Below are 12,102 nucleotides of genomic sequence, written 5' to 3'. Positions count from 1 at the left end.
TTGCATCTGTATTTAAAAGAGATATGGGTCTGCAGTTCTCTTTTTTTCTGATGTCCATCTGGTTCTGGTATCAAGGTAATACTGGCCTCACAGAATAATTTAGGAAATATTCCCTCCTTTTTTATCTTTTGAAAGAGTTTGTGCAGAATTGGTATTAATTATTCCTTAACTATTTGGTAGAATTTAGCAGTGACACCATCTGGGTCTGGGCTTTTCTTGTGGGTAATTTTTTTTATTGTTAATTCAAACTCTAATTTTACCATCTTTTCAGATTGTGTCATTTATTCTGGAGTCAATTTTAGTCATATATATGTCTAGGAATTTGTCCATTTCATCTAAGTCATTGAATTTATTGGCATGCAATAGTTTATTGTATTTCTTACATCCTTTTTATTTCTGTAAGTGCAGTAGTAATGTTTCCTCTTTCATTTGCATCTTCTCTCTCTCTCTTTCTCTTTGATCAATCTAGCTGAAGATTTGTCAATCTTGTTGATCTTTTCAAGAACCAGTTTTTGGTTTCATTGATTTTTTAATTGTTTTCCTATTATCTTAATAAATTTTGCTTTAATCTTTATTATTTTCTTTCCTCTGCTTGCCTTAGGTTTAGTTTGATCTTCTTTTCCTAGTGTCTTAATGTATAATATAGTTTGGATATCTGTCCCCTCCAAATCTCATGTTAAAATTTGATTCCCAGTGTTGGAGGTGGGGCCTAGTGGGAGGTGTTTGGATCATGGAGGCAGATCCCTTATGAATGACTTGGTGCTGTTCTAGTGGTAATAAGTGAGTTCTTGCTCTGTTACTTCCCATGAGAACTGATTATGAAAGAGAGGCTGGCACCTTACTCCCCTCTCTCTTGCTTCCTTTCTCTTGCTGTGTGATGCCTGCTCACCTTCACCTTTGCTTCAGGAAGTAGAAGCTCCCTGAAGCCCTCACCAGAAACAGATACAGGTGCCATGCTTCTTGTACAGCCTACAGAACCATGAGGCAAATAAACCTCTTTTCTTTATTTATTCCCAGCCTTGGGTATTCCTTTATTAAACAATGCAAAACAGACTAAGATGATGTGGAAGGTCATCATCTAATTTGAGACCTTCCTTCTCCTTTAATATTGGCATTTACAGCTATAAATCTCCCCCTGATAACTGTTTTACTTGTATTCCATAATTTTGGTTTATTGTGTCTTCATTTTCATTCATCTCCAGGTATGTTCTGATTTCTCTTATGATTTTTTTTCTTTGATCCATTAATTATTTAGGAATATGTTGTTTAATCTCTATATATTTCCCTGATTTCCCTTTGCTGTTGATTTCTAATTTGATTCCATTGTGTTCAGAGAACATATTTTGTAGTCCTTCTACCTTTATTGAAGTTTGTTTTATGGTCTGATATATGGTCTATCCTGGACAATGTTCTGTGTACATCTGAGAAGAATGTACTTTTATACATTGTATATTTGTATATTATACTTTTGTTGGATAGAGTTTTTATAGAGGATTTTTAGGTCTAGTCACTTTATGGTGTTGTTTGAATCTTCTGTTTCCTTGTTGACCTTCTACCTGGTTGTTCTATACATTGCTGAAAGTAGGGATATTGAATTCTCCAACTATTATTTTTGAATTGTCTGTTTTTCTCCTTCATTTTTTTCATTTTTCACTTCGTGTGTTTTGGCTCTTTTATTAGGTGCATATACATTTATAATTGTTATATCTTCCTTATGGATTCAGCTTTTCATTGTTATAAAATGTCCCTTTTTATTTCTAGTAACTTTTTTTTGTGTTCAATTCTATTTCGTCTGATGCAGTGTAGACACCCTGGCTTTCTTTTGGTTGTTGTTTGCATGCCATATCCTTATCTTTGAGTATAAAGTCTCTCTCCCATAGACAGCACATACTGTAGTTATTTCTTGTTTTGCTTTGGTTTCTTAATCCAATCTGACCACCTCTGCATCTTGATTAGATTGTTTAATTGTTCACACTTAACATTATTACCCACTGTTATTTTGAGAGAAATTTCTTTTGTATTTCTAAGTTCTAAGGCCCCTTTCAAAGTTATGGCATTTTTTCTGCTTCTTTTGAGAACAAATTCTTCTGGGGCTTACCTGATGCAGATACTGAACAAGCAAAGGAGAGAACAAAAGCTCAGGGACAAGCACAAGAGTGGGCTGCATGGGGAGTGAAAGTTGGAAGGACAGACTCAGCCACACATTTTTGGCTGAGATACTATTTAGGTACTTCTGGTTAGGATTCTCTCAAGTTGGTTTTCTCTGCCCCATGTCATCCTCCTCTGTCTTAATAGTTGAGAATCTTGGAGGTGGGGAACTTGCAGTTACTCATCTGCTCTTTAGTTAAAATCTCTGTGATCTATCTTGTGATATTCCTTTCTAGTCACTAAGGGAGAAACCAGGGTCTTTGATTTTACATAGCTTTGAGAGGAACTACAGCTTTAAATTGGAATGCTTTTCCAAAATTTAATAGCTGCCTGCCCTAAGGGGCAGAACTTCATGAAGGAATGATTTCTAAACTCTCATTGAAGACAACTGAAAATGGATGCTCCCTGGATTCAGAGCAAGCACTGGAAGTGGCCCCCAGCCTCAGTTCTTCTCTGATCTGATGTTTAATGGGGAAGAGAAAGGGTGAGATGGAAGCTTTCCCTCGCCACTGAAAGGCCCATCTCATCCAGGGCTTGCAAGGATGCTGATTCATCATGATGAGTCAGTGGGGTGGAAATGCACGGCCCATGGGCCAAGGCGAGAAGCAAAGGTGGAACCAGTCCTGCCAGTGGATTCATTGGCAGAGCTTGGCCGGGAGGGCACTCTTCTGGAGAAAAGAGAAGAGGGAATGACAGAAAAAAAAAAAAAAAAGGCAGGAAGGCTCAGGAGTGAGAAAGCCAGCTGCCACCACACATCCACAGGCACCTCACAGAAGTGCCACTGACCTCATTCTAGAGTCTGAGTCTGACGGGCCCCTGGGAATGAATACCTCTCAGGTCCACACTTGGGGCCATTCACAGAGTGGGCAGACACTCCAGTCAGTCACACAAGACCAGCACATTGTTAGCCCAGAACTTTCTCCAAAGCAGAAGAGAAAGGCAAATACCTCTTTAACTTTGCTATCACTTTGCTTCCCCGAGCTGGAGCTTTGTTTAAACTCTCCAACCTGGAAGTTGCAAGAAGCTCGTTTGCTTTTTAGTAGCTTTAGCCAGAGGTTAAGGCACTGTCCACAGATTGCTCTCAGGAGTAGAGGAGTCCTTAGTGGCTATCTCTGCTCACACCAGAAGCTTCCTTTCTCTCTGTCCTCTTCCCTTCCTGCCTGCCCGGCATCACTTCTGTCTTGCTTGGCCTCTTCCTGGTCAGCCCCCATGTTGGCTGCCTGCGAGCGGCACTGCTCATCCCATCTGCGTGTTGCAAGGGAGAAGAGGAAGCGTCACTCTCTCCCTTTCTTTTCTTCTCTTCTGATGCCCAGTTGCTCTTCCCAGACCAGAAATGGACCGCCCTACCCACTTATTTGCTTTGTTTCTGCCCCCAGGAACTTCTGCACTATTTAATTGGTACCCTGCTCCTCCTCATCGCCTCCATTGTGGCAGCTTCCAAGAGTTACAACCAGAGCGGACTGGTAGCCGGAGCGGTGAGGATGTTTTGGGGAGCCTTTAGGAATGAATTCTTATTTAAAATGCTCATTTCTTCCTGTTGGGGGAAGAGAAGGGTTTGGTTTCTGGGGCATTCCTTTCATAGAATCAATACCTACCTTGATCCAGCCATCAGCTCTCTCCAAAGAGCCTTAAGCAGAGGCGTACAGTCCCAGAAGGTGGATTGTCAGGGCTACCAGCAAATTCACAGAGCCCCAGCAGCCCAGGCCTCTCTTACAGCCACTACTGAAATCAGGAGGCCAGGCGGGTTTTAATTCACACACCCACTCTGATCGTTTGCTCGTTGGCTGCCTCAGCACTATGCAGAGACAGATTCTGGGGCCTCTTTTGGGCCCAGTGGGAAATGTACTGTGATCAATTAGAGATACATGCCATGAGCCTGAGCTTTGCCATTCCTGATTTTTAACAGTATTCAGGCCAGGAAATAATACTCCTGTATCTTTCAGAGGCAAAAATTGATCCATCTGATAGCCATAAATAGAAGTAGATGGAAATATACAAAAATACAGTCCTGTGAGATATATACATACATATATACGTATATACATACAGATGTATATACTATTTTTTAAAGATTCATAGATTCCTGTCATCTGGTTTCTGATTTAGCTAACTACTTATAGTTCAGTGGCCTGTGGCCCAACACTGATTTGCTTCACTGATGAGCAGACAAGATTTTAAAAATGAGTTTTAAGAAAAGCTCTCTCAAGCCAGATGTGGTAGCTAGCATGCACCTGTAGTCCCAGGCACTCGGCAGGAATGCTTGTGCCCAGGAGTTCGGTCTGGCCTGGGCAACATACTGAGACCCTGTGTCTTAAAAAAAGAAAAAGAGAAAAAGAAAAGCTCTCTGTATTTGACATTCATTGTCTTTCACTTACACATATTTACCAAAATTTTCCAGACTTTGGCCTGGGAATGGGTTGGCTCCTGGAATTCCACTGAGGGATGGAGTCTCTCCTCTGAAGGTCAGCATGGGGGCAGAAGGTCACTGTAGAGGGTGGGCAAAACTCCCAACACTGATGCTCCACATGGCCCTCCCACAGCCCACCATCACACCCCTCTCTCTGCCATCTTTGAAGAGAGGGATGGTTGCCCCCTGAAGCTTAACACCTGCCCAGCTACAGTGCAGGGTGCTGGAAGAGGCACACAGGAGACCTGCGCCCACTGTGTTTCTGGGCCCGCTTGAGGAGATTCCCACTGTGTTTGGTAATTCAGGTTGCACATGACTGTTTAGCCCTGGAATCTCTATGGCTAACATTCATCATATGCTGTCTGTGTGCCTAGGACCAAACCTGGGCTATGAGGAAGTTAGAAGAAATTTTTAAAATATGGTCCCTGCTTATAAGAAAGTGGTCATCTAGCTTAGGAGACAAGACACATGAAACAATTAGCAAACAAGGCATTGTAGTCTAGAATAGCATTCTGTAGTGATATAATAAACTGTTCAATTATGCAATGCAGACAGTTGGGGACCGGGATGGTATATAATGTGCTAATTGTGCAGAACAGACAATGAGAGGCCGGGACAGGCTCTAATAGGCTAATTGTGTGCTGCAGACAATTGGTACAAAAGGAGCCCGGGAAAAGAAACCCGGGGAAGAAGTGGGTGTGGGCTGGTGGGGGCAGCTGTTTATGTAAAGCAGCATCTGGGCTTGAAAAGAAAACCAAATCTTGTTGAAAATCCTACCCGTTAGCTGCCCTTGCGCCATTCTCACCAGACACCGGTGGCGGTGTAGTGAAGTGGAGGCCTTTGTGTGGGTCTGAGAACACATAGGCACCCAGTACTGCAGAGTGCGGACTCTGGAGCCAGGCTCCCTGGGCTCCCGTCCCATATCTGGCCCTTGCTGGCTCTGTGGCCTTTGGCAAAACAGTTGACCGCCTCTACCTCTGTTTCTTTAGCTGTGAAATGGAGGAGCAGGGGTGGGTAATCCTAGCGCCCGCCCAGCAGAGTTGTGAGGGTTAAAGGAATCAATACACCCACAGGGCCTCGCACCCTGGTAGGGATGTAGTAAAGTGGTCACTACGTTTTCACCACTGCAGCTGCCAGTGTTGTTCACAAGCAAGGAAAATGGCTGCAGGCTTCAAAGCCCAGAGATTCCAGAAGAAGCTACTGCCTCGACCATTTGATGAGCCTCCCACAGGCGCTCTTCCTCTCCCAGCACCCGAATCTCATCTACAAGTGAGGGGGCTGGGCTAGGTCAGCCTTCCTCACACTTGAGCGCTGGATGACGCTGAGAAAGGGAAAGGGTGCTGCCTTGACTTAGTTTAGTCTAATATTGTTTAATATGTACAAACGTAAACCTAGATGTAAAGGCCTCGGCTTCTGGCTCTTATACAACTATAAAGCCAGAATGGAACAGAAAGTCATTACAAATGAAATGCAAACAACGCCACTACACCACAAATCATGGGAACGTTCAGATTTTTTTAACCCAAATTAAAATTTCATCCTTTTCTTCTGTGTTGGTCCAGGATAATCAAAGTCCATTGGCTTAGCCCCAGCTTGCTTTTAAATGTAAACCCAGACCAGGCACTGGAGCTGCCAAGAGTGAAGACCGAGAGGCCTGGCTGCCAGCCCTGACCTGGCCCAACCTGGGGGACTGGGGCCAGTGGCTGGGCCTCTCGGGTCTTCCGCTCTGCACCTGATCCAGGATGAGGTGGTTGGGTTAGATGACTCTCCAAGCTTCTTTCTGGCCAGAGACATGAAAGGAACAAGCACAGAGATGAGAAGCAGACAGGATTGCCCGAGTAATTGGCCCTATGGCCCGTGAACTTCCTCTCCCCTCTCTCCACTGCAGATCTTTGGTTTCATGGCCACCTTCCTCTGCATGGCAAGCATATGGCTATCCTATAAAATCTCGTGTGTATCCCAGTCCACAGGTGAGTTCTGGTTATCCGTGCACAGAGGATCTCTCAGGAACAGGGGGACAGCTTGTTCTTGACTTCAGCCATAGGGACGAACCCTGCTGTTGAGAAGGCTGTGTCCCAAGGGGACTTTAGAAGTAGTATTAGAGCACAGGGGCCAGCGAAGGGGAAGATGTAACCCCAGAATCTCCCCTCACATTCCCATCTCCACACATCCAAGGATGCCCTAACATTTCAAGCTCGAGTTGCCAAGCTTTTTCTCTTTCATGCTTTCTTTCTTTCTTTCTTTCTTTCTTTTTCTTTACTTTTCTTTTTTTTTTTTTTTTTTTTTTTTGAGATTGGGTTTTGCCCTGTTGTCCAGGCTGGTGCAGTGGTACAATCAGAGCTCACTGCAGCCTCCGCCTCCCAGGCTCAAGTGATCCTCCAACCTCAGCCTCCTGAGTACCTGGGACTACAGGTGTGCACCACCATGCCTAATTTCAATTTTTTTTTTTTTTAAGAGATGGAGCCTCACCATGTTGCCCAGGCTGGTCTCAAACTCCTGGGCTCAAGCAGTCCTCCCACCTCAGCCTCTGAAAGTGCTGGGATTATAGACATGAACCACCGCACCCAGCCAGCTTTCTCTTAAGTTTCCTAATGACAAAAATAAAATGTAGGTTTTTAGAAAATACAGATAAAAAAATATGTTTAATAGAAACCGTCTGAGCCAGGGACAGTGGTGTGTAGCCATAGTACCAGCTACTCAGGTGGCTGAGGCAAGAGGATCACCTGAGCCCAGGAGTTTGAGACCAATCTGAGCAACACAGTCAGACTCCGTCTCTTAAAAAAAAAAAAAATAAGAAAAAACCATCTGTCATCACACTACCCAGAAGTAGTATCCTTTCGATATTTTCTCTCTGAGAATATATATATCTGTTGCTTTTATTAAAAGGATCAAACTTCATGTGCTATTTCATAATCTGTTTTTTCTCCTACTTAGCCACTGATCAAACGTTTTCCCAACATCATTAGGAATTCTTAGCAACTCCGTGGGTTGCAGCATTAAGTCCATCGCATGACTGTGCAGTTTATTTAACTTGCCTCCTATTTGAGGGCATTACTTATGGAATCCTACACTGAGCCCATGTAGTGTAGGATTCCACTAAGAAGAATCGTCTAGAACAGGCAGATTCATAGAGACACAAGATAAACCCATGGCGGCCTGGGGCTGGGGGGAGAGGACTCAGGTGTGACTGCTAATGAGGATGAGGCTTCTTTTTGAGGTGATGAAAAGGCTCTAAAATTGTGGTTGCACAGTCCTGTGAATATACTGAAAAATATTTAGATGGGAGAATTGTATGGTATGTGAATTATTAAAATATCCCAGTAAAGCTATTTAAGAAAAAAAAGAATGATTTTTTAAAGTAGAGAATATAGGGGAAAAGAGAAGTTAATAGGTGGTGTCTAACAGGATAAATCTATAAATATTGGTATAAATTGGTTTTTTAGATTATGGAAGAATCACCAAAAGAAACAGCTAAAGGGCTTAGGGAGGTTGCTGCTGAGGAGTAAGACTGAGGTGGGGGGAGTGCGGATGGGAGTCACCTCTGCACTACTGAAGTTTTTTTCTTGTTTGGAAATGTATTTTTAAAAAATGGAATAATCTCAGTGAAAGTCGGTGCTGGGTGGAGGACACAGGTGCACCCCCGCCCCCCCCCCCCCCCCCGCCCCGAGCAGAACTTGGAGTCAAACCTGTGGAGTGTGGCTTGTGGGTGGGCCACATCCCTGGCAAGCTGTTCTGACTGCCATTTCCTTCCCAAGATGCAGCCGTCTGATGAGGCCACAACCCCTAGGCCCCTCAGGAGCTTTGCAGAGAGGAGGACGTGTACTCCAGGCGAGGCCTCTGGACCTGTGTTCCTGTGCCAAAGTCCTGTCAGGCTGGTGGGCACCAGGAAAGGCCTGCACCCTCTTCCTGCTCTCCCAGGAAGCCAGCTCCCTGAGCTCCTGAGCCAGCTGGAAACTTCCTCCAGCCTTCCGGGGAGAACATTCCTCCCCTTCTGGGAAAGGAAAGCAGCCTCCAGGGAAATCTGTTTTCTGCCTTCCTGCTTCTAGAACCACCTCAGGTACTGATGAACCCCACTTAGCACAGCTGAAGGGGTTTGTGAATACTCCTGCCTAAATCCCTTCTACTTCACTCCTCAGGGGAGTGAAGCGCCTTAAGAAACAAAGCCCCCTCCTAATTTATCTAGCTTGTCAGTCCGGTCTTAGAGATACCCTCTTTCCTGAAGTGAGGCGTGCCTGTAGAAACACTATGTGGTCAGCCTGTCCCCAAGAAGATCTTGCATCTCCTCTCCGTCTCTGCCTTTGTTACCATTGTGCATGTGTTTGTGTGTTTTTTAATAAAATATTGACTCGGCCAGTTGCACAAGGATTTCTTATTGAACCAGATGAAGGCTGTAAAACCTGGCCTGAAACAGTTTCCATTCGAGCTTGTGTCTGGCCCGTGGCCCTCCACCCGTGCTCTGTGTGTGCCCCTTGCTGAACTGCTGGACTTCAGGTTTTGTCTCCATCTTGGGGGATAGTATAGCAGGGCAGAGTTTTAGGTAAACATGCAGGTTCTCATTTATATTCACGTCCTCCTTCTCCTGCAACACCAATCTTCTCATTTTGGAAAGAGCTTTAGAGCAAGCTAAGGGTTGTGTTTACACTATGATGATTAATGATCTTAGCCTAAATGCGCTGTTTCCCTGATCTTGAGCTGCTCAGTTGGCTAGAAAAAGGAGGGATGGAACAATGTTTGAGCAACCCTGTGTGCAAGGACCTACATTCACAACCACATCTAATAGTGATGGTAGTGACTGCAAGGGGGCAGGTTATAGGATCACATTTTTAGAAATGAAATCGGGGCTCCATCCCAAGGCACAGGGCAAGCCAGTGAGGAGCTGGGCTCAGGATCTAGGTCTGCCTGACTCCCAGCCCCATCTTTGCCTCTGCTGAGTGTTGCCGGAAATGGAAGCAGCCCCTGTGGGCTTTGAGCTGGAGCTCTGGAGCTACTCTTGTGGGTGCTGGCCAGCTCGGGACATTGGGTTCTGTCTGGGATGATCTAAGGAAGCAGCACCTGTGGTGTATCTGGAGCCTAGTGCTGCTGATGGGAGGGGATCCTGTGTACCAGCTGGACCGTAGCGGGAACACGGCTGAGCTGACCCTGGCACAGTCAGCTCCTCTAGGGCAATGGAATGGAAGAGTCTCAGCTGAGGAGGGTGTGGTCCAGGTGAGGCAGTGGGTCTGGGAGCCCCCTGCCTGTGTAGTGACAATGCAGGCCTCGCCAAGCAATGAGGATCCCGGGTTTGACCATTTGAGCCTCCCTCTAGGAGGGCAAAGGTGGGTGGAGGACAGTTGGAGGAATAGTAGCAGGAGCCAGAGTCTGCTCAGTGAGGAAGGAAAGCAAAACGCAGAGCCAAGTGAGGCCTCCACAGACAGTGAGCAGCGGACCATGCAGCCAGTGGCTTGGCTGAGGGGTGGCTGTTTGAGACCACAGGGCCTTTTTAGAAACTGGGGTTTCTGTGACCTCCCAAAAACTGTCTGGTAAAACCATCCCTTCTAAATGGCCACATCTCCAGCACCAGGGAGTAAATGTTTAAGCAAAGAGCTAAGGATGGTGGAAAGAAAGTCAGGCTGGGAGCCGCAGACATGGGGTTGAGCCCAGCTCTGCCATTGACTAGCCCCCGACTTGGCACAGGTCATCTTGCTGAACCTTAGTTCCCTCTTTGTATAACGGAGAGAATAAGCCCATCCTGGCCTGTCTGGACCTTCTTGGAATTCAGTAACATAGCAGCGTGCTTACCTTATCGTTATCTTTCTAATCTTAATTCCCCAGAGAGGTACCAGAATGACAGGAAATGAGCAGGTTAATGTTGCAAAAGTGATTGACTCACCTGGGTGCGAGGGAGCTGGAGAACATAATTTACTTTTAGTTTCCTGGACCTTAAATTTTGTTAAAGTCAAGATTGGAAGCTGAGGGCAGTTTTCAGCCGGGCGCTGGGACCCATGGTGGACAGAGGGCAAGATGGACACCTGTAGGGAACTGGGTGGGTGAACATATCCCCAGCAGCCGGCTCTGAGCTGAGTCGTGGGGGTCCTCCCTGCCAGAGTCCCACTAACCTCGTCTAACCTGGCGAAGGGGACACTGGCTTTTCACTTTTGAAGTATGACAGTGACCTTCAGATCCTCTGCTCCTCCAGCTCTTTTAGACCCGGTGGTGCCCCAGCCGCTCAGGGATGCTCTAGAAGCAGGGCCAGCACCTTTGAGCCCCTGTCATCTTGGCAACCTCTGCACACAGCTGGCTCTCCATTGGCAATTGAGGATGCTGTTGACAGTAGGGAGAAGGAGACCCCCTGGTTTCCCTATGGTGACTCACTCCTTCTGGACACAGCTTCAACCCTAGGGAGTGAATATCTAAGCCAGGGGAGCAGTGCCATTCAGCTGCCCCATGGAGGACCAGCCTCTAAACCCAGGCATTAACTCATCACAATGTAGCATGGCCTGGGGAAGCCGACCAGCCTTCCTGCAAGAAATTGAGATGCAATAGGTCTGAAATGGGAGCCAGGAATTCCTAAGCCTTGTCCACAAAGTGGATATCACCTGACAGCTGGTTAGAATTGCAGGATCCCAGGCCCCACAAAGATCAACTAAAATAGAATCATCTGCATCATAACCGAGTCCCAGTGGTGTGTGTGCACTGCAATATTTGTGAGACACTGTTGGAATCAAAGATGCTCTAGGGTGGGCGCAACCCTGAGGCTGATTTCACCAAAGGGGGAAGGAGATGAGAAATGGTGTCAGTTGGCGGGTGTCTGAAGTAAACCCTACTTCTCACCGGATCCACAGCTGCATTGGAAAAAAGATTCCTTTTAAGAAATAGTTAATGGGCCAGGCACGGTGGCTCCTGCCCGTAATCCTAGCACTTTGCGAGGCCTAGGTGGGTGGATCACCTGAGGTCAGGAGTTCCGGACCAGCCTGGCCAACATGGTGAAACCTCGTCTCTACTAAATACAAAAATTAGCTGGGTGTGGTGGCGTATGCCTGTAATCCCAGCTACTTGGGAGGCTGAGGCAGAAGAAGCACTTGAACCTGGGAGGCAGAGGTTGCAGTGAGCCGAGATTGCGGCACCATTGCACTCCAGCCTGGGCAACAAGAGCAAAACTCCGTCTCAGAAAAAAAAAAAAAAAGAAGAAGTAGCTAATGGATGCTGAGCTTAATACCTAGGTGATGGGTTGATCTGTGCAGCAAACCACCATGGCACACGTTTACCTATGTAACAGATATTTACCTATGTACATCCTTCACATGTACCCCGGAACTTAAAAGTTGATTTAAAAAATTTAAAAAGCACCCCCACTGCCTCCTGTCTTGCCATTTTCGAATTCCTGACCCTTCCCATATTTTGGCTTCAGCCCTCAGAGACCCTTGCCCCTCTGGGCACTGTGGGGACCCAGAGGCAGAGCAGAGGGTTTGGGGAGCAGCATAGTCCCTGGATCCTGGGAGCTTTTGAGGAAGGCTGGCCAGAGCTCTGGGGCCTGGGGTGAGGCACATACAGCCACACTCTAGCCCCAG

At 46.3% G+C, this 12,102-nt stretch overlaps 1 protein-coding gene across 5 annotated transcripts in view; it reads left to right on the top strand.

The window, feature by feature from the left end:
* The window catches only part of CMTM7 (CKLF like MARVEL transmembrane domain containing 7), a 62,801-nt gene extending 53,893 nt beyond the window's left edge, over positions 1 to 8,908 (top strand). Inside the window, exons 3-6 of one of the 5 annotated variants that reach the window (XM_009239243.4) lie at positions 3,525 to 3,623; positions 4,547 to 4,610; positions 6,444 to 6,525; positions 8,311 to 8,471. In XM_009239243.4, coding sequence (XP_009237518.1) covers positions 3,525 to 3,623; positions 4,547 to 4,610; positions 6,444 to 6,499 — 219 coding nt within the window. In that variant the 3' untranslated portion in view covers positions 6,500 to 6,525; positions 8,311 to 8,471. Of the gene's footprint in view, positions 1 to 3,524; positions 3,624 to 4,546; positions 4,611 to 6,443; positions 6,526 to 8,310 lie in introns of all 5 variants that reach the window. The other 4 variants (XM_002813963.5, XM_002813964.5, XM_024244332.3 and 1 more) reach the window with 4 other exon arrangements.
* Positions 8,909 to 12,102: the final 3,194 nt, after the last annotated feature.

This window comes from Pongo abelii, chromosome 2, assembly GCF_028885655.2.
Source record: "Pongo abelii isolate AG06213 chromosome 2, NHGRI_mPonAbe1-v2.0_pri, whole genome shotgun sequence".
Lineage (NCBI taxonomy): Eukaryota > Metazoa > Chordata > Mammalia > Primates > Hominidae > Pongo > Pongo abelii.
Note: the sequence above shows the minus strand (reverse complement) of the source record. Positions and strands in the feature narration are given on the sequence as shown.